Consider the following 27,877-nt stretch of genomic DNA (forward strand, 5'->3'; position numbering starts at 1 on the left):
ATACCCAAGAGGAGAGAGAATGAGAGGAAGAAGTCTGGTGGGAAATGGGAGAACGGCCTTGACCGAAAAAAAGGATTTTCATTTATTTTATTTTTTTTTTATTTATCTGACAGAGATCACAAGTAGGCAGAGAGGCAGGCAGAGAGAGAGGAGGAAGCAGGCTCCCCGCAGAGCAGAGAGCCCGATGTGGGGCTGGATCCCAGGACCCTGGGATCATGACCTGAGCCGAAGGCAGAGGCTTAACCCACTGAGCCACCCAGGCGCCCCAGGATTTTCATTTAATGAAGGGAAAGGAGGGACAGCATTCTTCCCACTCCATCAAGGTTCCTGGGGTCCTTAAGCCAGAGCACTTGGGTTCCACCTTCTCGAAGTAGAACAAATAGACAAGGCATAGACAGGGTAACATTGGCCTATGGAGGGGCGTCTGGGTGATTCAGTTGGTTAGGAGTCCAACTCTTGATTTTGACTCAGGGCATAATCTCGGGATGGTGAAATAGGGCCCTGTGTGCCAGGCTCCATGCTCACTAGGGAGTCGGCTTGAGATTCTCTTTCTTCCTCTCCCTCTGCCCCTCCCTACGGCATACAATATCTCTCCCTCTCTCTAAAATGAATAAATAAATCTTTTTTAAAAACAAAAAAAAATTGGCATATGAAGCCATGCTGGGGACAAGAAGTCTATTTGTTTGGTGTTCTGGGAAACAAGAAAAGGAAATGCATTTTAGCCAGGAAAGAAAAAAATAACCCGTCCAGCTCTGACTGATAGCCAAGCCACTGGGAGATGGATGCAAACAGACAGCTGAGGAAGGGACTAGCTAAGCTTCCAAGGAAGATGGCACCTGAAATGGTGGGTCTATGGGCGGTGGCATGATCCATGGGGAGTTTGAGAGCCACAATCACCTCATAGAAAGAGAGGGGCCACTATATCGCTAACCATGAGTGTCGCTTTGATCAGCCAAAGGTTGTTTTTTTTTTTTTAAGATTTTATTTATTTATTTGATAGACAGAGATCACAAGTAGGCAGAGAGGCAGGCAGAGAGAGAGAGGAGGAAGCAGGCTCCCCGCAGAGCAGAGAGCCCGATGTGGGGCTGGATCCCAGGACCCTGGGATCATGACCTGAGCCGAAGGCAAAGGCTTTAACCCACTGAGCCACCCAGGTGCCCCAGCCAAAGGTTTGGTATGCAGCATTCAGAATTCTAATTCTGGAAGGTGGTAAAGGTGACCCAACCATGTCTGAGGTCAGTTGGACTCTATCTCCATTGGTACTCCCAGCTGCTGCTGCTCTATTACTAAAATATCTTGGAATCTCTGCGCTTATAAATGAAAATGTGTTGGGTTTTATAGCTTTCTACTGGACTTTTTTTTTTCAAGATTTTATTTATTTATTTGACAGAGAGAGACACAGCAATAGAGAGAGCGCAAGTAGGGGGAGTGGGAGAGGGAGAAGCAGGCTCCCTTGCCCAACAGGGAGCCCAACACAGGGCTCGATCCCAAGACCCTGGGATTATGACCTGAGCTGAAGGCAGGCACTTAATGACTGAACACCCAGGTGCCCCTCTACTTGACATTCTGTCCTCCAGTCTCCATTTCTCAGGCCACTTTGCCATTCCCTAGTAGGGAGACATCTAGCTGTGCTGAACAGATTTAACTAGATTGAGATAACTCCGTGAAAACATGTCATCACATGACAGCAAAGTTCTGAAGACACAAATTAACCACAGGACAGTTACATGTCCCTGTGACTGGCTCCAGGTATGCTTCATACGGAGAACAAAGGAAGGATCATAGAGGTCTGGAGTTGACACTGCCCCATCCTTGCCCATTACAAAAATGGTCAGGTCTAGAAAATATCACATCTTGTTATAAGATGATCAAGAGCCGGGCACAGTCAGACCTGCCTTTTGCTGTTACCTTGACTCCAGCAGTTCACTATATTATCACACTTAGGAAAGTGGTGTTATCCCATAGGTCTTCTAGAACAAAGTTCCATCTCGAAATCAATCAAAACCAACGAGGTCAAGGTTCATATAAAGACACAGCTTTGTTAACCCATAAAGCATGAAACTCAGAAGCAAGAGCCTTGAGAAACAAGCCCCAAAGTTCAGGGAATGGTCAGACCAAGAGAAACAATGCTTGGCTGAGGAACAGAAATGTCTTTCAAAGAAAACAAGAAGAGCCTGACGTCCCTCACTCATGTTTCCTGGACAGCTGCCTTTTTCCGAGATGCCCAGCTCATTTGCCTGAGCAAATCCCAAGAGAAGCAGGTTTTAACTACACTCCATCAGCCGGAGAAAAGGGATATCACTTTTTGGAAGGTAAACCCAGGAGTTTCACGTTTGGTTGTTGAATTTCTGACAATCTCCCAGAGTATTTTCGACCCAAGATATAATTTCATAGAGAGCTTATGCTTTAAATAGTCTGTCTGTAAAATACATCTGGATGAAATTTCACTTTCTCTGAACCTTTCTTTTTCCTTCCTGTGTGGATCTAATGAACTTGAAGTTTCAAACTTGTAGAAGTAGGGGTGGTATATAATATTATATTTAGGCTTTAAATCATTATGTTTCCCGATACTGGTATTTTTTCATGGGCCACCTTAATAATTATCTGACTTAACTATCAATTTTGTAACTAGAGAATGTGACATACCAGAGGGTAAAAAGACTCCCAGGGGCCATATAATGACAGAAGCAAGGACTTATAATCTACCACGCTGAGAACAAGTCCAGAGTTCTGAACCCCTCTGGTGGCTCAAACAGGGGCAGTATTTTGAAATTTAGACCAGAAGAAAAAAAAAAAAAAAAAGTCAGCATTTTTTAATTGTTTTAAATCCAAAAGACAAATCTACCTGCTTCTACAAAGAATAGGGAAAAGTAAAGAAGGGATCAAAAGACAGTGAATAAGTGACTGGGAAAGAGAGCGATTCAGTTGTTCTTGAATTCTGTTCTCTTAAGAGCTGTTCGGATCCCACGGAGAGCTCAGAGTTTGGAGTTTTACCTTCCACGACTGCAGGAGGATGATGTATTTAACCTCAAAAATGGGAAGAAGAAGTTCTGCTTTACCGGGCCAGTGATACTGCATCGACCAATCACCGCAGTTTCCTCGTGCATCCGCCTGGAGCCGCAGGGTGTTTCCTGCTGAACCTGAGTGTCTCCTCCTAGTCACATCAGCCCCTCAAAACCTTTCCTTCTGGGCCTTTCCCAGTAAGAAGTTCTTGGTGGAAGCTATAAAACGTCAGCTCCTCCAAGCAGAACAACTCCGTGGCTGCCACCAGAGGCCAAGGCGTTTGGCAGGTAAGACTCATTAACTTTAATCTTTCCTGATTTCTACAAAGTTGATGATGAAATTTCCTAAAGCCTTCTCAGAAAGCTTGGTACTGCACTGGGTCTTGTCCTCCTTGGGTAATATCTGGCACCAGATTTGGCTGCCGCCATGGTGGTTCATGCCTATTTGGTGTAAGGGAGAATGTGACTAAATCCATGGTAGAGCAAGGCAGCTTTTCTGAGTCTGAAAACAGTCAAAGAATCGTAAAGTTTTAGGTCTGGAAGATACCAGAGACCTCTCATCCATCCTCTTTAGAAACTGAAGCCTAGGGACGCCTGAGTGGCTCAGTTGGTTGGACAACTGTCTTCCGCTCAGGTCATGATCCTGGAGTCCTGGGATCGAGTCCCACATCAGGCTTCCAGCTCCACGGGGAGTCTGCTTCTCTCTCTGACCTTCTCCTCACTCATGCTCTCTCTCACTGTCTCTCTCTAATAAATAAATAAAAAATCTTAAAAAAAAAAAAAAAAAGAAAGAAAGAAAGAAAGAAAGAAACTGAAGCCTAAGAGATAACACAGAGAGTTGGGGATGAAGAGTAACAGAATGGTGCTCTGTATGGTGTTCTGGAGACTAAGGTGATATCCTGTGACATTCTAGAGGGAAAATTGTGCAGTGTTTTAAGGGTTCCCTAAGTTGGGGCTCTTAGCTCTTTATCTTGTTTCCAGCATCGCAGACCTGCTATTTCTAACATATCTAAACATCTAGTTATCCCTGAATGTCTAGTCCCAGGTGTCTTCAATGCTCTTGTGTACACCTGAATCTCAATCAGACATATGAGTTGCAATCATATTAAATGGGGTTCACTTTGGGAGAATGGAGTGGTTGGATTTTACTGTGTTTTATGTAATCAAATGTCCAAAACCCTGTGGCTGAGGTGTGGGATTGTTTCTCCTAAAGAGATCTTGAGAAGAACTTTCTCCTCACTGTTTCCCTCTTGACCCTGGAGCTGCTCAAGGAGTGATTGTGTTTGTTGGTTTTCCTATTGGCTCAACCCACCATCCTCAACAGAGCTCTTGTCACTCATGGAAAAGAATCCCACTAATTCCTTCCCTTCTCATGCCTTTCTACATTCCAGTGTAATGTAGTGACTTCTCAGCAAATCCGAAAGCCTGTCTCTGGAAGGCTTTGGTACTCAGTGTGTGGTCTGCAGACCAACAACATCAGCATCACCTGGGATCCTGTTGGAAGTACAGGCTCTCAGGCCCCTTCTGTGACCTTCTGAGTTATAATATGCATTTAACAAGGTCCCCAGGTGATTAGTAGGCACATTAAGGTGTAGGCTAAGGGACCATCACCACCCTCGCCCTCTGAACCCTCCAGGTGCTGAACTCCTTCTCTGTCCTAGGAGTTTCATTCATTCAGCATATGTACCTATGCCTATTATGTACCAACAGTATGCTTGGGTGTGGAAAAAAATAAAAGTAAATAAGACATAGCCCTTGAGGAGCTCATGGTCTGATGAAAACAGAGGTACATGATATGAGTAGAGTACAGGAGGACGGGAAGGTGAATGACCTAACTTTGCCTGGAGAAGTCTGCTCACTTCACAGAGAAAGTGGCATTTGACCTGACTGCTGAAGAATGAATAATTCATCGGTCAGCCTGCCATTAGAGAAGCAGAGGCTATGACTCTGTCTCCAGATAATGCTTCATGTCACAGGGAAGGCTCCAGGCTTCCAAAGGACTAGGAAATGAGCATGCTTCTTCACTGAGCATGATGATAAGAATGTGGACAAATATCCAAACATCACAGAAGCCTCTGGTTGGCCTCTTACACTGTGAAGCTCCAAGTCCTCCTGCCTCTGTCCTGCTTGGCTCTGGCTGTAGACAGTGTCCCTCCAGGTGTTCAAAGATCCTTGAGGATCTTCTAGCACAGCTTTTTTCCCATGCAGTGGCATGAACTTGCGTTTGCTTGGGTCTGCTTTCTGCCCTACGTCCTTCCTTCACACGTACCAGGGAAGTTGGCCAAGACATGGAAAACAATTTGACTTTGGCCTCGAGGTCCCTTCCCTGCTTCCCAGTGAGGGGAGCATAAAGGGGGTCCCAAGGAAAGGAAAAGAGAAACGAGCCCCGAGGTTGTTTTTCCCTGTTCAGATTTCTCAACTGTCATGTCTTCAGCTATGATATTTTTCTTCCTCAGTCTATCTCAGATGATGCCCTTTTTCATAGACGGACCTTCTCCTTTTTGTTTTTAATTTATTACGAGTCACTAAAAGAGTCGTGTAATGAATACTTGTGTAGCCAACAGCCCTTTTAAAAAATCAACGATATGGCTGTTGCCAGGGGCAAGGGGAAGAGGGAAAAGCAGTTGGTTTCTAGTAGGTATAGAGTTTCAGTTTTGCAAGATGACATAGTTCTAGAGATTGTTGTACAACATCGTGAATATACTAGTCACCACTGTGAAGGATGGTTGAAAATGGTTAAGATACTAAATTTTATACTATGTGTTTTTACCAGAATTAAAAAATATATATAGTACTGGTTTGTTGTTGTTGTTGTTTTTTACTCCCAAACCATCATCTTTGTGTGCCTTAAAGGACAGATTTCTGCTGGCTCAGTGGTCCCCTCGAGTCACAAAGGGAAGGACTGTGGTTCTACTTGGGGTCGTAGAAGTGTAAGACAGGATCCCAAGCCATTTGGGAACTCCTTTTGGAAAAAAATAAAAGTGCCAAGGAGACTCTTGGCCAGAAAGGTGTTTACTCATACTTTTTTTTTTTTTTTTCTAGAGTTAGCTTACAAAAAATATACTCAACAAGATAAAAGTTGGTAGGGGAATCGTAGAAGGACAGAGGGAAATATTGGGGGAGTGTTAGACCAAAATTACCTTGTCTAGATACAAAGTTCTCTTCTGGGCTGGTCTAATTCAAGGGGAGTGTATCAGTGGGTGTCCAGGAGACCAGCGGGGTGGCCCCTCAGGCAAGTTTCCCTTAGGGAAGCCACAGTTTTCCTTAGGGAGCTTCAAGCAACTATGGAGGGGGCAGCCAATCTGAGATGCTCTCCCTGGTATGTTTCTGGAGTCCAACCAGGGAATACACATGGAGGGGAGAACCCATGCCCACCTGTGAAACCGAAGAGGCCTGCCAGTAAGGTCTAAACACGGCATCATTCCATTTGCATGCCGTGGGTTCTTCCCCGGGCTGGAGCTAGAATCTACTCGAAAGATATTTTGGTTCTATTCCACCAAACCTCATGAAACACTCTACGTAAGCCCCAGAGCCCCTCATCAGCAAACAAGGCTGTGCCAATTTTAGTCTGATGACTCAGGTTTAGGGTTAAAGCTTACAATGGAGGGGTTCATCTAAGAGCTGGAATCTCTCCAGGCAGCCTGGGACAAGCTATGAGCTTGGGTAAGCCCTGAGCTTTGTCAGGACTTCCATTCCTATGCTCCCATTAAATTGGCTCTTTAAGGAAAGGGGCAGCCCCTGCTGGTTTCAGAAGGGAGGAGTTGAGTGCCTGCTTCTCAGTCACACTTCCCTGATGCAATACATCCTCAAGGGAGGGAGGGGAACTCCAAAGCCCTGCTCCAGGTTTGGTAACAGCATGTCTCACACCTGTCACCACAGGTGCAGGATCTCGGGTCACAGGCTGTCAGGGCAGAGTCAGACATCCTGGGTCACTTGGTCTCGCTCCCTCACTTGGCAGACCAGGGGCCCAAAGATGTTAGGTAGCCTGCCCGATGTCACAGAGCTAGTTATAGCAAATGCAGAAGTACGCTACTCAGGATGTCCTGACCCCGAAGCCCAAGTTCTTTCCCTTCCAGTACTGCTTCTTCCCACGTGTGCCAGTACCTGGCATGGATCTCACAGATGGTAGATGCTGAGTTAGTCTCCCCTTCTCTGCTCCAGTGTGAGGGCATCTGCTGGTCCCTGGGCCTTCTCTGCTTTACCATCCCCTTTTTGTGACTCACTCCCTCCTGTGAGAACACAGCAAGCTCACATATGATCCTGGGTCTCGTTTCAGCAATGCGGGTCCTTCTCCATCTCCCAGCCCTTCTGGCCTCCCTGACCTTGCTCCAGACTGCAGCACTGGCTGCAAATGGTAAGTGTCTCCCTATATGGGGTTCCTGGGGTCTGCTGAAACAAAGGACCACAAACTGGGTGGCATAAGGCAACAGAAGTTTAGGGACACCTGGGTGGCTCAGTTGGTTAAGTGGCTGACTCTTGATTTTGGCTCAGGTCACGATCTCGGGGTACTGGGATTGAGCCCTCCATCAGGATCCACGCTCAATGGGGAGTCTGCTTCAGGATTTTCTCTCCCTCTCTCTTTGCCCGTTCCCCCACTTCTGGAATAAATAAATCAATCTTTAAAAAAAAAAAAGAAAAAAGAAATTTATTTTCCTATAGTCCAGGAGGTTAGAAATCCAAAAATCAAGGTGCCAGCAGAGTCCCATTCCTCTGAAGGCTCTAGAGGAGAATCCTTTCTTCCTTCTTCTTAGCTTCTGGTGGCTCCAGCAAGTTCTGTACTCCTTGGCCTAGAGCTGCAGCAGTCCAGTCTCTGTCCCTGTCTTCCCACACCTATGTGAATCCCGTGTGCCCTCTCCTCTTGCCGTAATATCACTAGTCATTGGATTTAGAGCCTACCCTAATCCTGTACCTTTATGACTTCATCCGAATTCATTACATCTGCAAAGACCTTATTTCCAAATAGGGTCATATTCTGAGGTTCTGGCTGAACATGTATTTGGGGGGAGGACACCATTTAACTCACCAGACTTCCCTGTTCAGAGAATGCATCCTGCCTCCCATGCACTAGAGGGCAATACAAGTGAAAACAAGAAGAAATCCTTCCTCTACCTTGTGCCATCCCCTTCTGTACCTCAGGGCCCTGATCAGCCAAGCCCTTTGATGGACTCGCTTAAGCATCTATCTTACCAAGAACCAGAAAAATCCCCACAGCCCAGTAGCCTGAGCCAACCTGAATGGTCACCCACCTTAGTCCCATCTCTGGGTATTCTAGTGGACTCCTGAAGAGCGACTTTGACATCTTAGCAAGGCCCAGAGAATATCCGTCCCATTCTGTGCTTTTTCTCTTTCTTGTGAATGTTTCCTAATCTCGGTCTTCTGCCTGCCCAGATTTAAGGGGTGGGGGTAATGGCTGAGAAAGAGGGAGACAGAAGCAGAGGGTATCTCAAAGGAATGGTGTCAGATACTTGGCTCTTTGCCCCTCCCTCTCCAAGCACAGACCACCATGACTGCTGCCATCTCTGATGCCGTGAGTCAGGTCAAGGTCCAAGTCAACAAGGCCTTTCTGGAATCCCGGACCAGGTACGTGAGATGCACACACAGCCTACCTCCCCTTCCTGGCTTCTAACTAATGACAAGCACCTCCGGGCCAGCCCTGACAAACCCAAGCAAAGCCTTTTACAAGCTGTGCTACCCTCACCCCACCTCCTTGGCCTGTAGTGTGTGCCAAGTGGGAGTAATAGCCCACTAGAGTCTTAAAAATCCTCAGCCCGTAAACCACCTTGAAGAGGATGTCTAATCTCACCCTGTAAGGACTTTCTTCCGCGTGGCCCAGTGTTTCCTTGGGTCATGCATTCCAGAGTCTCAGCAAGCTTGTAGGTAGAATTTCTCTGTTCGTTCAACTAACATTGACTAACTTAAGTCCAGTTCCCTGGGAGCAGAATCTGACGCGTGGGTTCCTACACAGGCGGTCTTACTAAGGCATGCTCTCAGGAAAGCTGTGAATGGAGTGAGGGGACGAGCTGGGGAGCTCAAAGGAGGAAGTTAAGCAAGGACTGGCTCAGTAATCACACCAGACGGGTTCAGATGTGAGCCTTCAGCAGCTGCACCCGGGGTGGCTAGGGTCACATCACCCCAACCCCATAAGAAGACCCGAGGGTGCCTGGGGACCCCACAGGGTACCAGCAGAGTGAGCCACCCTCCAACCACAGGTGGGGTTGGGATCTCCGACCCCAGCTCTGCGGGCTGTGCCGGCTGGGTCCCTGCCCTCACCAAGCCCAGCCAGCTAAAGGCAGACCAACAATAACCATTGTGTTGAGCAGAAGGCAACTTTATTCCTTCCTCTTGCTGTCCCTTTGTGCTGGAATTGAGGCTTCCTTCCTTCTTGGCCTTTGAATGAACTCTTAAGCAGTCCCATTAAGTGTTCTGACTTTTATTTGACCCAGAGAGAGAGAGAGAGAGAGATCACAAGTAAGCAGAGAGGCAGGCAGAGAGAGAGAGAGAGCCTGATGTGGGACTCGATCCCAGGACCCCAAGATCATGACCTGAGCTGAAGGCAGAGGCTTAACCCACTGAGCCACCCAGGTACCCCCTGTTCTGCTGACTTTTAGATGACAATACATTCTGTCGTCACTTCTAGTCCCAAGAACAGTGTCCCTTCAGGAGTTCCTACGTCAGCATAAGGAGAACAAATCCAGAGCATCTCACCTCCCTCAGCTCGGGGCCGCATTAGGCTTAGAGTGAGAAAGGGAGCACAGTCTGCAGATCCCTCTCTTTCCTGGGCTCCTCTCTCTCCCCCAGCACAGGTGTCTGACTCCTTAGGGTTACGTTGGGGAAAGGGGGAGAGACACCAGAGGTCAAGGTCTAAGTCACCTCACAGCGTAGTGCCTTGAGGAAGACAGAGGGTCTTCCCCACCTGGGGCACTTGTCAGCTCTCTGGGAGATTCTGCTGCCAGCTGCCTAACCCAGAGAAGTCTCTGGCCAGTAGCCTACAGCTCCAACCCTCAACCCAGAACCATCTGGCTCAGCTCTCACCTCCCAGCCCCCTCGTGAGACAGGTCCCTTTTAAGCAGGCTCTAGAAGACAAAAGGCTTTGCTCCGTGGCCAGAGGCTGTGTAGACTTTGCCCAGGGCTGCCCTGTCTGGCTCACGCTTTCTCTCAGGTGCATAGTGACAGCCACCACCCCGTGGGGCTCTTTGAGCAGGTGCCAACCACTGGCCATGACTCTAGGACACACAGTCAGGCCCTCCTCCTGAGGTCCTTGTCACCAGAATTAAAGCACAGGGGGAAGCCCCAGATTGGCAGCAGGGAAGTACCTGGGACTTCAGCAGCCACCTCCAAAGGAACATTCTCTCCCAGCTTAGCTTCAACCCTTCTATCACCCCAAGGTGGGGCTAGAGTAAAACCCACAACATCAGAGTTCCTCACTTCTTTGCAAGTTGTGCACAGGACGACTGGCCCGGCTTTGGGACTCATCCCCACTGGTTAGTTCTTGGACTCAGGAGCCTCAGACATAAAGGATCATACGGAAACCTCTCCTGACACGAACACAAACAATCCAAGTCATGATTTGTGAAAAGGACCAGGGAAATACACAGAGCAAAGGTTGCTGCTGGAGGTCAGGGACCAGGGAAGCCTGACAAGGATGAGAAGCAGCTAGCCATGTAGAGAGCTGGGCAGGGGAGGGACAAAGGCAAAGGTGCTAAGGCAGGAAAGAGGTTTCGGAGGCTAAGAGGGCCAGTGCTGGTGGAGGCGTGAGAGAGAGAGGCGGGTCCTGAGGGCCAGGGAGTCAGAAAGCAGATCAGTGGTTGCTGGGGGAGGGGTCGGTGAGGAAGAGGGAGCAGGGGAGGAACGGGAAGTGACTGCTTAAGGAGTACAGCGTCTCTTTTGGGGGTGATGAAGATGTTCTGCAACATTAGGAGCACGTGTGCAGTGCTCCATGAATCCTCATGGATTCATCCATGTCCCCAGGATAAGCCGATGAAGGGCTTTGCTATGCAGAGTGACGTGGTCTATTTTTCCTTCTCAAAAGGTCCCTGCTGCGGCTGTGTGGGGCATGGACAGGAGACCGGAGAGGGATGGGAGCAGGAGGCTGCTGCAGCCGTCTGGGTGGGAGGGCATGGTGGCTAGGGTGAGGGTGCGGGCCTGGAGATGGGTAGAATTCTCCCCACACCCTGACTGTTCCCGCAGAGCCCAGGCCCTAGCCAAGTAGGGGGTAAGTGCCCCGGGGTTCAGCCTTCAGGAAGGAGAGCCACACACAACTCAGGGCAGAGGAAGCGTGAAGGAGCACAGACAACCTTGCGTGAGACCTTCCAGGCAGAGCCCTACAAGGCTCAGCAGCCCACCTTGTTTCTGGGGTGGGGGGGTCCCTTTGGGTCCTGGCTCATGAGGATGGTAGCACTGATGCTAACATGCATGAGGGTTTGTTTATTCTATGCCAGCTTTACGCTCCCTCCTCCCCACAACCCTATGCAGTGCTAACTCCACCGATGTCAAGTAGCTTGTTGTTGAGGGCAAAATGATCAAATAGCACGGTTCGACCTAAGGTTACTGTCATTATCCTCATTTAGGGATAAGGAAGCTGGGTACAGAGAGGTTGAGTAACTTGCCCGGAGGCATACAGCTAGAAAGTGGCAGGCATCAAAACAGAGTCAAAACAGCCAAACATTCAAATCTTGTTTCCTAAGCTCAAACTCTAGGCCAGGGCTGGTCGCTAGAACTTTCTAGGATAATGCAATGTTCTATATCTGGGACATCCAGTACAGGAGCCACTAACCACACATGGCTACTGAGCACTTAAAATGTGGCTAGTGCCAGGGAGGAGCTGAATTCAACTTGATTTTGATGAAGTTCCATTTAAATAGCCACACATGGCTGGCAGTTACCATGTTGGACAGGGCAGCACTCTGGGCTACTGGGCCATGCTGTCCCTGCGACAGCAGCCACAAGACAGCCTCGTTTCTTTTCCTGGGTCCTATTTTATTGAGGTTGGGGGAAGTTGGTCAGGGGTAGGCCTGCTGATGAGAACCCAGTTATCACAGCTGTCCTTGTGCCTCTCCCGCTAGCCCAGAAAGTCCCTCAGCGGAGACACCATGCCCCTCACTCTTGAAATAGCTAAGAACCTGATGAGTGGCAGCCCAGATATTGGAGCTAGTGAGCATCCCCCCCAAAGCAGAGCTATCTTTTGGAGAATGTGAGCCACTTCCAAGATTTCAGTCTCAGAGCCACGGACATCCTCTCATAGACCCCTTCCTCTCCCCCCTGAGGAGACTGAGGCACAGGGAAGGGGTGGTGGATTCTCACAGAGGGACTTTTCTGACGCCACCCTGCGCTCAGTCATCTCTGTGTTGTCATGAATTTCTTAGGAGCAGGGATTGGGGCTTCTCGTTTTACACACGGGAAATTAAGAATAAAAGACTGAACATCTTGCCCCAAAAATGGTCCATAAAAGGCGGGTGCTACAGCCCACATCTAAACAAACTCCACTCGGACTCTAGGGTCACATGGAACTGGGGGTGTTTCTATGGGAAGAACTACAGGCCCACAGGTTTGCTCGTTCTAGAATTCTTGGTCTGCACAGCCACATGGCAGGAGTTCCTCAGTCTGAACCCGTACATCGTGGGTCTGGGTGTTTTTAAGTTTCCCCCAGTTGATTCTGACCCGGCCAGCACAGCTACAACCCTCTGATTCTCATTCAGCGCTCAGCTCCAGCTCTCTGCCCTTTCTCAGAACCAGACACACTGTAGCTTCCTCCTCCCAGAAGAGATTTTCCAGAGGCATCCAAAGGAAAATGAGAAAAGAACTCAGGGAACGCTTGTCTCCTGCGTGCTGCCCACATCCCCACACGTCCCCTCACGCCCCTTCTACAGGGTCTGACTCGAGGGGTCTGGTCATGACTCTCCCATTGCTCTCTGCTGTAGGCTGAAGACGGCCATGAGCTCCGAGGCACCCACCACTCGACAGCTCTCCGAGTACCTCAAGCATGCCAAAGGCCGGGCACGCACAGCCATCCGCATTGGGCAGGTGTGGGAGGAGTCCTTAAAGAGACTGAGGCAGAAAGCGGCCTTGACCAATGCCACAGGTACAGAAAACCCACTAACCCTCTGATGGCAGCAAGGGGCCATCCCTCTGTAAGAGAGAACAGAAGCCTCCAAAACCTGCATCCTCTCTTAGGAGCACCTCCAAGGAGGGGTCCTCCCGGCTCTCCCTTCTCAGAGTCATGGACCTGCAGGGCGAGGAGGGACAGAGAAGAAGCTATGTCAATGTGGGGTGTGTTTTGCAGAGAAAGGAGCCCAGGCCCAGCACGATCACGTTGCCAACTCCAAATGAGGGGACATTCATGCTCTTTGTATAATGCCATCTGTAAGCCTCCGTCCAGAGGAAGTTCTAAAGTCAATAAACATGGGCTCCCTGTCCCAAACCACAGTGCCACCACTACGGCCTGTAAAGGAGACATTTAAACCACCTGATCAGGGGGATTTACTGGGATTAGGTCACAGGAGATGAGATTTCCCTCTTGTTTGGGGTAAGGACCTGAAACAATGAGGTAGTGGATTGAGCGTGACCTCCTCCAACCCCTCAGCCCGCCTCCCCCCACCCCGCCCCAACAAATGTCACCGTTCCTGGAGGGTCATGGAGGAAGGGGTTTGGTCCCAACCGGAGGAAGAGGCTGTAGGTTCTCCCTGAGAAAATATCAAGTGCGGGAAGATAAGTGGCCCAGGACTTGGGCAAATTCCAAAGTTCCAAAAGAAGGAAACTGGGACAAGGTGGGGAGAAGTAGCAATCACTTTGAAACTATGAGACTCCAAAGGAGGGGCAGGTTGAACCCCAGCCCCCGCCACCCTTCACAGATGGTCCCCTGACGAAGCCCCCACAGAACCAGGTTCCCCTGCCTCCCTTCCACCCAGGCACCCAGGTGCCTCTCAGGCTGCATTAGGTTAGCAGTTCCCTCCGATCTGCGCCTTCGATGCCTGAAGCCCCCACACCATGGTACTCCTTCCAAGACCACCGTGCTTCTCACTTGAAAATTCCCTGTCCCTTCCCAACATCTTCCTCATCTAGATTCCTGCTTGCTTGGTACTTCAGATGTCAGTGAAGCTCTAGAAGAAAAGCAATTTTTTTTTGTTTTTGTTTTTTAGGTATTGTAGTCATTTATTTATTTATTTATTTATGAACATATAATGTATTATTAGCCCCAGGAGTACAGGTCTGTGAATCGCCAGGTTTACACACTTCACAGCACTCACCATAGCACATACCCTCCCCAATGTCCATAACCCAACCCCCCTCTCCCTACCCCCCTACCCCCAGCAACGCTCAGTTTGTTTTGTGTGATTCAGAGTCTTATGGTTTGTCTCTCTCCTGATCCCATCTTGTTTCATTTATTCTTTTCCTACCCCCCAAACCCCCCACATTGCCTCTCAACTTCCTCAAATCAGGGAGATCATATGATAATTGTCTTTCTGTGATTGACTTATTTTGCTCAGCATGATACTCTGTAATTCCATCCACTGTCTTCGCAAATGGCAAGTTTTCATTTCTTTTGATGGCTGCATAATATTCCATTGTGTATATATACCACATCTTCTTTATCCAGTCATCTGTTGATGGACATCTAGGTTCTTTCCATAGTTTGGCTGTTGTGGACATTGCTGCTATAAACATTCCAGTGCACGTGCCCTTTCAGATCACCGCATTTGGTATCTTTGGGTAAATACCCAGTAGTGCGATTGCTAGGTCATAGGGTAGCTCTATTTTCAACTTTTTGAGGAACACCCATGCTGTTTTCCAGAGTGGCTACACCAGCTTGCATTCCCACCAACAGTGCAGGAGGGTTCCCCTTTAGAAGAAAAGCAGTCTTACCAAACTAATTCAGACTAATGGTGCTCTACCTCTCAAGGGCATTTTCATTCTAAAAGAAAGGTCTGTTTTTTCAAATGACCTGATAAAAACAAAGAATCATTAACAATTCTGGGAACTTTCACAATTAACTGTTTGGCCTCGGGGGAAAGTCTCCTCAGCACTGTGATCTCAGTTTCTTATCTGCAAAATGGGAATTAAAATTCTACTTTAGCGAGTTGTCAGGATTGAACCAGAAACCACCCAAGAATTACCTCCCTAGAACATAGACCTGTATTCCAAGAAATGTAAGTTGACCTCTGGTTTCAGTGTCCTGCCTTCCCCGAGTGCCCCAGAATGGAGAAAGAACTCAGCAGCTTTGGCGCCCCTTCTGTTTCAGACCCCAGTCTGGACTTGACTGCACTGTCTTGGGAGGTGGGCTGTGACGCCCCTGTTCCGGTGGTGCAATGTGACGAGGACAGTCCTTACCGAACCATTACAGGAGACTGTAATAACAGGTGAGCGGGCATAGGCCCGGGTGGGGGGCGGCCCCTCCCAAAGGCCATGCCCAGAGGACCCGCTCCAGCCCCGCCCGCCTGCCCTGCCCAACCCAGCCGGGGCCCGGGGCGGCTGGGGCGTTCCCGGCAGAGCCCCCTTTACCTTACCCTCCTGGGCTTGCGGCCCACCGGAAGGTTCTGTTGGAACCCTCCCGACCTTCCCAGACCCCACATATAAGAGGCGTCTCCTCCGCGCCCCCTTTCCCGCGGGCGGAGGCTCCCGCGGCTCCCACACAGGTCCCCACGGGCTGAGCGCGGGTCTTGCTCGGTTTCAGGAGGAACCCCGCGCTGGGCGCCGCCAACAGGGCGCTGGCGCGCTGGCTGCCGGCCGAGTACGAGGACGGGCTCTCCCTGCCCTTCGGGTGGACGCCGGGCAGGACGCGGAACGGCTTCCCCGTCCCGCTGGTGAGGGCGGGCCCGGGGTGGGCGCGAGCCCCGAATGGGAGGGGGCGGGAGGGCAGTCAGAGGGGTGGGGATGCGCCCCCAAACACACGCGGGATGCCAGAAAAAAGAGGTGGGAGGGTAGAGGGTGCGAGGCGAGGCCGCGGCGGCGGAGATGGAGGTTTGGACGGGCTCCCCGGCGGTGTTCCCCCAAAGTGCCACGAGAGGGCAGCAGAGCCCGGGGCCCCGCCACGCGGTGGTCGCGGCCCGGAGGCCCCACAGGCCAGATGCCCTGGGGTGTCCCAGGCAGATGGCCTCCCTGCCCCATCCTGCCTGCGCTTACCCCGCCCCCGCCCCTGGGGTGCATCAGCTGTTGTTTGCCTGGAAGTCCTATCTGTTGGCCTCATCTGAGTTGGCAGCCCCTCCCCAGAGCCCCTCTCCTATTGCCAGACACCTGGCACCTCAGTGACACTGATGGCAGGAGACTTTGTTTTCTCCTTCCGTCGTGGAAAGGGCATTGGCCTTGCAAGCCATCAAGTCACACAGACCCGTGCACAGTCCTGTCCCCACCTTGGTAGCTGCAGGACTGCTGGGGATTGGCCTGGCCTTTCCAGGACTGGGTGCCGTCCCCTATAGGACAAGTGTAATGCCATCCACTTTACAAACTTGCCATGGGGATGGAAGGTACACAGGACACAGGTACACACTGTTGCGCCCGAGGTTTACAGTAAACCGCAGCTGAGTTGGACCCCTCAAAGCTCTTCCTCCTCCAATCCTTCCTGCCCTTTCTCCGTCCGCAGACCCGAGACGTATCCAACCAGATTGTAGATTACCTGAACGAGGAGGGTGTTCTGGACCAAAACAGATCCTTGCTCTTCATGCAGTGGGGTCAAATCGTGGACCATGACCTGGACTTTGCCCCCGACACCGAGCTGGGGAGCAGCGAGTACTCCAAAGCCCAGTGTGACAAGTACTGTATCCAGGGAGACAACTGCTTCCCCATCATGGTAGGCCCCTATGGCTGTCAGTGACAAGCCTCTCACCTCCCTGACCACAGGGAAGACGTTCCCAGCTGGTCAGCCAGGGGCTCAGGATAGATCCCAAATGCTGATCTGACGGCTTCCCAAACCTCACACGTCCGTTCATTCACCTTCCATTTATCCCATGAATAGACATTATTACCGACTCCATGCCAGGCAGTGAGCTAAGCGCTGGGGAATCAAACACTGCTCCTTTCCTCAAAGACTGAGACCTGTGTGGGAAATGGGCAAGTAATCGCTAATGGCAGAATTGGGGGGAGCTCTGGGTAGGGTCATCTCCGTGCCTGCCCTGGAAGCAGTGGCATCACTTAGGGACTTACTAGGGATATTAAAGCTCAAGCTTCCTCCCATTACTAGGGATATTAAAGCTCAAGCTTCCTCCCAGACGGAGAGAAACAAAGTCTACATTATACCAGGATCCCCGGGAGATGCTTTTTTTTTTTTTTTTTAAGATTTTATTTATTTATTTGACAGAGAGAGAGAGGTCACAAGTAGGCAGAGAGGCAGGCAGAGAGAGAGGGGGAAGCAGGCTCCCCGCTGAGCAGAGAGCCAGACTCGGGGCTCCATCCCAGGATACTGGGATCATGACCTGAGCCAAAGGCAGAGGCTTAACCCACTGAGCCACCCAGGTGCCCCCGGGAGATGCTTTTGATACACAGTTCATTTGGTAGAACACTGCTGTAAGTCACCGTGGGGTCTGGGAGGGCTGCTCCCAGAAAGAGATGCGATTGGATGGGTGAATCCGAGCCAGGGCTGGGATTCGTGGGGCTTTCCAGCAGGAAGAGAGAGGAACTTGCTATGGTGCCCCATTTTCTTCTTATTTGTGATTTTACGGTTGAAGAGTGATTTATTCACTCAAACAAATCAAGGTTGTGTGCTGTGATATAAAGAACATGAGCTGTGGACTGAGGTCAATCTAGATCTGAATCCCATATATCCCTTCCAGTTTCTAAGTTCCTAGGCAAATTACTTAACATTTCTGAGCCTCCATTTTCTCACCTGTAAGATGGGACTAAATGATCTACCTTACCTTTTTTGAGGACCGAAGTGAGAAAAGGTATGCATTATGCATAGCACATGTTAGATCCAAAATAAATAAATGGTAGCTGTTGTTGGTAATAATTAGTAAGAGAGCCTTTCCTGGGTCATGTCTTGCTTCCCTGTCCAGGGATCTCAGGACTCCCTCCCCACCAAAAATGTGGAAGCTTTGCTATGAAAGATTGAATGATCCCCCTGAGCCTATTTTACATGGTGGCAATGTAAAGAACTTCAGGGCATCGTGGCCCAGGAGGTACAATGTCAGCAGGAGGTTTCTGGAGCCAGTGTCTGGTCTCAGGGTTCCAGGAGGGCTCCGTCAGCATCTTTGCCAGCCGCATCCAGACCTGCCCTGGGGAGAGGTTGTCAGTTCCCAGCTGTGCCAGCTCTGCCCAGTCACCTACCCCAATCTCTCCACAGTTCCCTCCCAATGACCCCAAGCTGAAGACTCAAGGAAAATGCATGCCTTTCTTCCGAGCTGGGTTCGTCTGCCCCACTCCACCTTACCAGTCCCTGGCTCGAGATCAGATCAACGCTCTGACCTCCTTCCTGGACGCCAGCTTGGTATACGGCCCCGAACCCAGCCTGGCCAGCCGCCTTCGCAACCTCAGCAGCCCACTGGGCCTCATGGCTGTGAACCAGGAGTTCTGTGACCATGGACTGGCTTACCTGCCCTTCGACATCAAGAAGCCAAGCCCCTGTGAGTTCATCAATGCCACCGCCCGAGTGCCCTGCTTCCTGGCAGGTGAGTCTAGGCTGGGAACAGACGGACCCAAGGACTGGGAGCAGAGAGACACCAAAAAAGCTTCAGGAGGCTACTAGGCACTTCCAAAGAGGCTTTGCCACTGCCTCTTCTCCTGTGCCTTCTGGAAAAAAAAACGCACACCAAGTCGCCACCGCCTCTGGCTCCGGTTCAGGCGTGGCAGAAGGGCCCAGATGAAAACAAATCTAAGAACGTGTATTCACTATGAAAAAAAAAACAAATCAGTTCAGAGAAGCACAAATAATAAAATCCACAAAACCCCGCCACCCACCAATAATGATTGTTAACATTTTTAGTGCCCATCTTTCCAGAGTTTTTTGAAAAAAATCATAGGTAGAGTTCTACACTGTTTTTATATAATTGGGGTTATACAATCAGTTATGTTCTATAACCTGATATCTTCATGTAATATATCACATCATTAATCATTCTTCTACAACTTGATTTTTACTGGCTGCCTGGTATTCCATGACATATAATTTATTTTATCAACCCTACTTGGAAGCATTTAAATAATTCTAGATTTTCGGGGCGCCTGGGTGGCTCAGTGGGTTAAGCCGCTGCCTTCAGCTCAGGTCATGATCTCAGGGTCCTGGGATCGAGTCCCGCATCGGGCTCTCTGCTCAGCAGGGAGCCTGCTTCCCCCTCTCTCTCTGCCTGCCTGTCTGCCTACTTGTGATCTCTCTCTGTCAAATAAATAAATAAAATCTTTAAAAAAAATAATAATAATAATTCTAGATTTTCTGTGATTTATTGCTGTTTTTTAGGTCATGAACATCCTTGTTGATGAATCTTTGTACTCATTTTTTAATTTTTACTTTTTTGAAGATTTTATTTATTTATTAGAGAGAGACAGAGCACAAGTGGAGGAAAGGGACAAAGGGAGAAGCAGACTCCCTGCTGAGCAGGAAGCCCCATGTGGGGCTCGATCTCAGGACCCTAGGATCATGATCTGAGCTGAAGGCAGACATTTAACTGACTGAGCTACCCAGGTGCCCCTCGTTTTTAATAATTTTATTAAGATAACTTGCTAGAGGAGGAGATTCTAGATTAAGAGGAATGCCTATTTTTAAAAAATATATTTTATTTATTTGACAGAGAGACACAGTGAGAGAGGGAGCACAAGCAGGGGGAGTGGGAGAGGGAGCAGCAGGCTTCCTGTTGAGCAGAGAGCCTGATGCGGGGCTCAATCTCAGGACCCTGGGATCAGGACCTGAGCCGAAGGCAGACACTTAACGACTGAGCCACCCAGGCACCCTAGGAATGCCTATTTTTAAGGTTTTTTATAAACTCAACACAAAGTCCCCACTCTATACAACCTGCGCACAACCAAAGCCCCCCAATTCTGTTCATTCTGGGGGCTCATGTCCTCCTGATATGCCCTCAGGCCCTCTGCCTTGGGCTTCTGGAGACCTTTCCTCTTCCAAAAATCCACTCTGCAGGACAAACCCCCTGCCCACCCAGACAGACATGGCAGAAAGCCAGTCCATAGGCCCAGATCTCTTGGGTAGACCTCTTGGATTCCATGTTCACACATATCTCACATCAATCCAGATACAAAACCAAACCCTTTGCTGTTTTCCATAAAAATACCCGTGCATACCAAGCGTTTGTGAGTTTAGTAGACTTTTCCTGAAGATCAGAGGACACAAAATGTCCCCTTGTGAAACACCTGCTCTTCTGCCAGTTAACTAAGTCCCCACCCCCATTCCTCCCTTCTTTCCTTTCTCCCAAAGACCCCCATCTCTAGATTCTTCTCCCGTTATTGCACGGAGAAATTCGACCCTACCCATGCTCCTGGCCTCAAACTGGCATTCCTAAAACTTCCGAAGTTGCTCCACCAAAAAGCCTCCGTTAATTTGTACTGCCCCGTTTTAGTGAGCAGTTGGGATTGTAATCAGCAAAATTTTCCTTTTTAGTGTCATCTGTAGTTTTTAGCACACTCTTGTGCAGTCAGCGTTATTATCCCCATTCTCCCACAGACTGAGCCTTGGAAGTGCCCAGTAACTTGTCCAAAGTGACTCAGCTAAAAATTGTGAGTGTGAAGCTAAGATTCAAACCTGCGACTCCCCGTCCTGATCCCTTTTCCACTTGACTTCCCTTAGGTTAACTATAAGGAGGGGCTTAGGAGAAGGGCCCTTGGGGGCACTATCATCTATTTCTTTGCGCAGATTACTGGGTTCTGGGGCTGCTCTGGGGAAACAAACCTTCCTGCCTTCTGGGCTTTCAGGAGATTCCCGAGCCTCCGAGCAGATCTTGCTGGCCACTTCCCACACCCTCTTTCTCCGAGAGCACAACCGGCTGGCCACTGAGCTAAAGAGACTCAACCCTCACTGGGATGGAGAGAAGGTCTACCAGGAAGCCCGGAAGATACTGGGAGCCTTCGTGCAGGTACAGAAGCCCAGGAGCCCTGCCTCCCATGCCCACCTGGCTTCCACCCCTGGCTCTGCTCTGTTTCCCCTACCTCTGCTTCCCCTTCTCCTTCTCTGTTTCTTCTTTCCTTCTGTCTCATGCTTCTCACCCTCTCTTTCATTTCTTTAGCATCTTTGCCCCAAAACAAATATCTGGATTCAGAGTGTCCGAGAGTCATTTGTATGTTGGTCACTCCAGTGTCATTCCTGGGACCAAAGTCTCTGTCATGCCCAGGACCGTTGAACAGCAGCTAGGCGAGCTGTTTCAGCTGGATGCTTTTCTTGTCAATTCTCCACATCCAAGCCACAGGTCACAGGCATCGTCCAGTGCTAGGAGATAGGCTGATTGACTAGCTAGAATTAACTGGGCACATATTTAAGCATTTTTTAAAAAATAAGTACAGATTCTTAGGAAGTTGTAAACAAGCAGCACATGCACTCAGGCTCCCCCAGTGCTAATGTTTTGCATGACTGTGGTACAACATCAAAAGCAGGACATTGGGGCACCTGGGTGGCTCAGTGGGTTAAGCCTCTGTCTTCGGCTGGGGTCATGATTTCGGGGTCCTGGGATCAAGCCCCGCATCAGGCTCTCTGCTCAGCGAGGAGCCTGCTCACCCCTCTCTCTCCACCTGCCTCTCTGCCTACTTGGGATCTCTCTGTCAAATTAAAACAAACAAACAAACAAACAAACCAGGACATTAACATTGACAAAAACCAAAGGTCTTATTCAGATTTCACCCGTTAGAAATACAGTCGTGTGTGTATGTATGTGTGTGTGTGTGCGTGTGTGTGTGTGTGTCTGTGCAACTTTATCACATGGGTGGTCTCAGGGAATCACCCCCACAATAAAGAAACTTTACTCTGCCATCACCACAAGTCTCCTGCCTGCTACCCTCTGAGAGCTGCACCCACCCACCCCCTTCCAGGTCCCTATCCACAGGTGATCACCAGTCTGCCCTCTGTCTGTACAGTTACGTTGTTTCCAGAACAGTCTGTATCCTTTTGAGATCAGCTCTTTCCATTCAGCGTAATGCCCCTGAGGTCCGCTGGGATTGTTGCAGGTGTAAAGTCCCTCCCTTTCTGCTGCTGAGCAGTGTTCAATGGTTGACTTAACCATCTACCCACTGAAGGACATTAGAATGGTTTCCAGTTTGGGGCTATTCTGAATGATGCCACTGTGAACTGTCCAGGACTGTGGGATCCAAAACTCCAAAATTTCTGAGAGTGAGAATCTGACTAACCAGCTTGGTCTGATGCCACAGCTACCTTGCAGAGTCTGAGAAGCAGCTGCCTGCTCCAAGGATGAAATCCCTATAGCCTTTGCTGCTGAACAAATTGGAAGCAACCTAAAAGTAAAACAATAAGAAAAGGATCCGTGAATGCAAGAGAATTTTATGCAGGTTGAAATACATAGTAATGGTGAGCTAGGTAGAAACATGAGAAGCTTGAAATGAAAAAGCAGAAAGTAAAAGTATGTCTTCTCTATGAGCACAAGTGTGTAAAAATATGCGTCATATGGACAAAGATTAGAAAAAAGAAAAAATAGAATTATTGCATTATGTGGTGTCATGATTTTCTCTTTTTTTCCTCTGTTTGTGTTAGCTCATTGCTTTGAGTATAACAAGCCCCCCAACTTGCTTCTCCATGGCGCAACATTTGTCTCAGAATTGGAGATGAGGTGAACTCACACTGTGAACCATTCCTGTGGTTCATCGTTCCTTTTGCTCTGGGCTCTATGGGGAAAAGTTGGATGATGTGGCATCGTTATGTTCAAGTGACACACGAGGACTGTCACTTTAGCTTCAAGGCCATAGACCTGGAGCAGAGGTGACCAAGAGAGTACATGTCTAGTGCCAATTCAAAGGACTGATCAGTAGGGCCCGTGTTTCGAGGCCGACGATGAGCAGCCAGCAGAAAGAATGTCATGATCAGTTAGCAACTGTCTACCACGGTCACAGGAAGGGAAATGGGCACGTTTGCTTTCCATTTGCCCTCCTAGATTTTTGGCCACTTGTCCCCTTGATGCAGCTTCCTCCAGCCTCACTCTGCAGAGGTCTCTGCATTCTCCCACCCTCGGCTCATGATGTTTCTCCCCCTGCAGATTATCACCTTTAGGGACTACCTACCCATTGTGCTCGGTGAGGAGATGCAGAAGTGGATCCCCCCATACCAAGGCTATAACAAATCTGCCGACCCCCGAATTTCCAACGTCTTCACCTTTGCCTTCCGCTTTGGCCACTTGGAGGTCCCCTCGACTGTGTCCCGCCTGGATGAGAACTATCAGCCGTGGGGTCCAGAGGCAGAGCTTCCTCTTCACACCCTCTTCTTCAACACCTGGAGGATAGTCAAAGACGGTACGTCTGGGGCGCCTGGGTGGGTCAGTGGGTTAAAGCCTCTGCCTTCGGCTCGGGTCATGATCTCAGGGTCCTGGGATCAAGCCCCGAGTCGAAGCCTCTGCCTTCGGCTCAGGTCATGATCTCAGGGTCCTGGAATCAAGCCCCGAGTCGGGCTCTCTGCTCAGCAGGGAGCCTGCTTCCCCCTCTCTCTCTGCCTGCCTCTCTGCCTACTTGTGATCTCTCTCTCTCTCTCTCTCTCTCAATCTGTTAAATAAATAAATAAAGTCCTAAAAAAAAAAAAAAAAAAAGACAGTATGTCCTTTCAGGGAGGCACTGTGACCTGGCTGTCCTGCACGGCGCCCTTCTTCTAGAGAACCCTGGCTTAGAAGTCAGATTCCAGGAACTTCCTTCCTATGTGACCTTGGGCAAGTGAATTCACCTCATTGAGCCGCAGTTTCCTCATCTGTAAAACAGGGACCACAATGGTACCCACAGCAGTAGGATATACAAAAAATCATGTGGCACAGGTGTGGAGAGCACTACAATGGTTTCTGAGACCCAGGAGGTGGTCAATAAATGAGTTATACTTCTTTCTCTCCTCCTCTGGCCTCCAAGGTGTCTGACCTTTCCCTGCCACAGGCTTCCCTACAGAAAGAATTCATGGGTCTGGTAAATAAATTACTCTTTTCTGCTGTCCTCTAGGACTCTCCACCTCCATCAGGTGCCAAAGATTGGGCCAGTTCCTCTTTAGGCTGGGCGGGGCTGCACTGAACCTGGCTTTGCTTAAGTCCTGACAACTCAGGGCCTTTCTCTGTAGCCTCCTGCTACCTCTCCCCATGCTTCAGAGTTCCCCGGGGGAACACATGGAAGGAAAACGCGCCGACTCTCTGAGCCCAAGCTCAGAAAACTCCTGAAGCTTATATTCCTGCCATCATCCCAGGAAGGTCCGTTCCCCAGCCCCTCCTCACCCCCAGCAGGCAGTCTAGACGCCCTCGGCCCAGCACACCCTGAAGGCTGCGCCTCGCTCTTCTCTCCCGGCTGCCAGCCTGAGATGTTCAGTTGGCCTCACTTTTTACCTGATAGGAAACGTCTGGTGGAGGGAGGGGCTAGCAGTGGAAGACAGCCTCACCCTACCCCCCGCCCCCAGGATGGCCTCAATTCCTCCCTTGCAGGTGGAATTGACCCTCTGGTCAGGGGCCTGCTGGCCAAGAAGTCCAAGCTCCTGGATCAGAACAAAATGATGACAAGAGAGCTGCGCAACAAGCTTTTCCAGCCCACCCACAAGATCCACGGCTTTGACCTGGCCGCCATCAACATACAGCGGGGCCGAGACCATGGGATGCCTGGTGAGTGGGCCTGGGGTCCCGCCTGGCCCAGGGAACTTCTCGTTACTTTCTGAGGGTCTTAGGGACTCTCTTCTATAACCCAGGGGATCTGGCCAATTCTAAAACTTTAGCAGAGATGCCAGTTTTTATTTTTTTATTTTATTTTATTTTTAAAAAGATTTTATTTATACATCTGACAGATCACAAGTAGGCAGAGAGGCAGGCAAAGAGAGAGAGAGAGAGAAGCAGGCTTCCTGCTGAGCAGGGAGCCTGATGCAGGGCTCAATCCCAGGACCCTGAGACCATGACCTGAGCCGAAGGCAGAGGCTTAACCCACTGAGTCACCCAGGCACCCCCCAGATGCCAGTTTTTAAAAAATTTATTTTGTTCATCTGTGAAATGGAGCCTTCCATTCTCCCTACTGCAGAGATAAGAGAACATACCTAGTACCATTCCAGAGCTCCTCAGATGAACAAGAGGCCAACAACTGACTTGTCAAGCTGGTTTAAAAAATCCCAGAAAAACATTAAGAAAGGAGAATAGAGACAAACCAATGACTTTTGGACCTTTCTTTTGTGCCCACAAAAGGCAATTTAATGTAGTAATTAAGAGCTGACAGCCCGGGTTTCAAATCCCAGCTGTGCCATTTCTAGGGACATGTTGGGCAAGTTACTTAGCATCTCTCTTCTTCAGCTGACATATTTGTACAGAGCTTGGCATAGTGCCTGGGCCCACAGCGAGCCCCGTGTAACCTGCTACCCTTCTCAAGCCTCAAGGACCACAAGTGTAAAACAATGGAGCCCTGCCCACCCTGCCCCCGAGGCTATGAGGCCAGGCTTTCTGGGGCCGGTGGAACTGGAGCAGGTATGTCCCCAAGGAGAGTTATGGGGAAGAAGCCCCTGGGATGAGACAGCCTCGGCCCCTCTGCCCTAGGGTACAACTCCTGGAGAGGCTTCTGTGACCTCCCCCGGCCCCAGACCCTGAAGGAGCTGAACGCTGTGCTGAAGAACCGGAGGCTGGCTAAGAAGTTACTGGATCTCTACGGAACCCCTGACAACATTGACATCTGGGTTGGGGGCGTTGCTGAGCCCCTGGTAGAGAGGGGCCGAGTGGGGTCTCTCCTGGCCTGCCTCCTGGGGAAGCAGTTCCAGCAAATCCGTGACGGAGACAGGCAAGTGAGATCTTGTGAGGAAGACAGGGGAGAGCAGACCCTTTTCTGTGGGGGGGCCCAGACCTCCACGTGTTCCCAGCCACCTCCTTCCTTCCCCTTCACCATAGTGGGCGCGGGAGGGGCCGCCAGCGGGGCTGTGTGGACAGACCCTGCTTCTGTCTCTGCAGATTCTGGTGGGAGAACCCTGGGGTCTTCACTGAGAAGCAACGGGACTCTCTCCAGAAAATGTCCTTCTCACGTCTGGTCTGTGACAACACCCACATCACCAAGGTCCCACGCGACCCATTCCAGGCCAACAGCTACCCCCAGGGCTTTGTGGATTGCTCGGCCATTGACAAGCTGGACCTGTCACCCTGGGCCTCAGTGGAGAATTAGGGACCCAGGCTTCCTGGCCTCCGTGGCACTGTGCAGTAGCGCTCCCTTTGGTCCTTGATCCCATTTCAAGCAAGTTTGGTGACCCCGTTCCTTAGAGCTCCACACCCCATCCCGGCCCTTCTTTCCAGCCAGGTTTCTCTCTACTCACCAGATGCACACTGTGCTCAAGCCCAAGACCAGCACCTCAGCCTTCCCAGCATTTCCACCTGAATTCTACTGCTCCTACGTCATCCCCTCGGTCCACAGGATGTCTCCTATCCTCTCCCTGCAACATGTCTCATCTGAGGCCGCGGCCGTTGGGCTCTTACAACTAGATTGTAAGCTCCTTGAGCCAGAGACCAGTCTGCTTCCGTGTGTCCCCTGTGGCACCCAGCATGACGCTCAGCACACAGCACAGGCTCAATAAACATCTGATGGGTGACTGAAGGTAGTGGCAGTGACGCTATTCCCTTCCGGAAGGCCGACCTTGGAACCACGGCCACATAAGTAACTGGAGGTTTACAGCGCAGACATGTCTTACACTAAGATGCTGTGTGCATGGGTCTAGGGGGTGAGAAGTTATGGTGTGGGGAGATTTCAGTTCTCAGAGAAAAGAAGGAAGCAAGGGGCTCCTGGGGAAAGAAACAATGACCACAGATAGAGCCAAGGGAGAGGGTTTGGGGTGCTGTCCAGGGATCAAACAGGGAGGACTTCCAAGCCTGGATTCTTCTACAGCTAAAGTTGATTTTCCTTCCAGAAACCCTTCTGGGAACTACCCTCTTCTTTGAGGGCAGTCTTTGGAGCCTATAAGACCCTTGAAGGGGCATCTCCAGAATATTCCTTGCACTGCTACCCAATATATACTCATGTCTTCTTTTAAAATGACCCTCCTTGGGGTGCCTGGGTGGCTCAGTGGCTTGAGCCCCTGCCTTCGGCTCGGGTCATGATCTCAGGGTCCTGGGATCGAGCCCCGTGTCGGGCTCTCTGCTCAGGGGGGAGCCTGCTTCCCCCTCTCTCTCTGCCTGCCTCTGCCTAGTTGTGATCTCTCTCTGTCAAATAAATAAATAAAATCTTTAAAAAAAAATTTTTTTAATAAATAAATAAAATGACCCTCCAGGTACGGTCAGCCTAGCTGGCACCTCCAGGTCCCCTGAGCGGTGGAGTAGGGGTGGGAGGCTCTTAGCCATCCTCTGGGAAGAGTCCAGGAGGCCAAAGACCTGGGCTGTTGTCCTAGCTCTCGCACCTATGTCTTTGAGCTTCAGAGAAGCCCCATCACCTCTCTGGCATCAGTGAAATGTGGAGTATTTGTCCTGTTATGGGAGGTCTTAATGTGGCCTGTGGCTCCTATGGGTACACAAGCCTCAGTATCCTGCACCTTCAGGCTTCCAGTTGGGACGGGGCGCAGGGGAGCCCACCAGTCTCAGATAGAGGGGGTCAAGCTCCAGGCAAGATTATCTGGGAAATACCTTCTTCCCTTCCGTCAGCTCTGGCTCTGTCCTCCTGGGCCCAGCCAGCCATCTGCTGTCCCTGCTCTCGGAAACTGGCTGCATGAAGCCAGGACTGAGGAGTCTGCTCTCTTGAGGGCCTCCGAGCCACCATGCCAGGCTGCAGGGATGCCCGAGCCAGAGGCACCCCATCACCTGGGAAGGGCCTACCTTCCTATCACA

At 50.2% G+C, this 27,877-nt stretch overlaps 1 protein-coding gene across 1 annotated transcript; it reads left to right on the forward strand.

The window, feature by feature from the left end:
- Nucleotides 1–2,254: 2,254 nt before the first annotated feature.
- Nucleotides 2,255–27,294, forward strand: LPO (lactoperoxidase). Its single transcript, XM_059149333.1, has 14 exons — nt 2,255–2,312; nt 2,952–3,290; nt 7,279–7,356; nt 8,495–8,582; nt 12,920–13,080; nt 15,238–15,355; nt 15,670–15,799; nt 16,576–16,782; nt 18,271–18,595; nt 20,844–21,004; nt 23,126–23,378; nt 24,533–24,706; nt 25,619–25,856; nt 26,024–27,294. The coding sequence occupies exons 3-14, from the start codon at nt 7,281–7,283 to the stop codon at nt 26,229–26,231; spliced, it is 2,139 nt and encodes a 712-aa protein (XP_059005316.1). The 5' UTR covers nt 2,255–2,312; nt 2,952–3,290; nt 7,279–7,280; the 3' UTR covers nt 26,232–27,294.
- Nucleotides 27,295–27,877: the final 583 nt, after the last annotated feature.

The sequence above is a fragment of the Mustela lutreola genome, chromosome 15 (genome assembly GCF_030435805.1).
Source record: "Mustela lutreola isolate mMusLut2 chromosome 15, mMusLut2.pri, whole genome shotgun sequence".
In the NCBI taxonomy this organism is placed as follows: Eukaryota; Metazoa; Chordata; class Mammalia; order Carnivora; family Mustelidae; genus Mustela; species Mustela lutreola.

Bases quoted from the DNA above. Each gene is read 5' to 3' on its own strand.
- LPO (XM_059149333.1), top strand. From the start codon at position 7,281: ATGCGGGTCCTTCTCCATCTCCCAGCCCTTCTGGCCTCCCTGACCTTG. The intron at 15,356-15,669 runs GTGAGCGGGCAT...GCTCGGTTTCAG, and splicing joins ACAGGAGACTGTAATAACAG to GAGGAACCCCGCGCTGGGCG. The intron at 25,857-26,023 runs GCAAGTGAGATC...CTGTCTCTGCAG, and splicing joins CAAATCCGTGACGGAGACAG to ATTCTGGTGGGAGAACCCTG.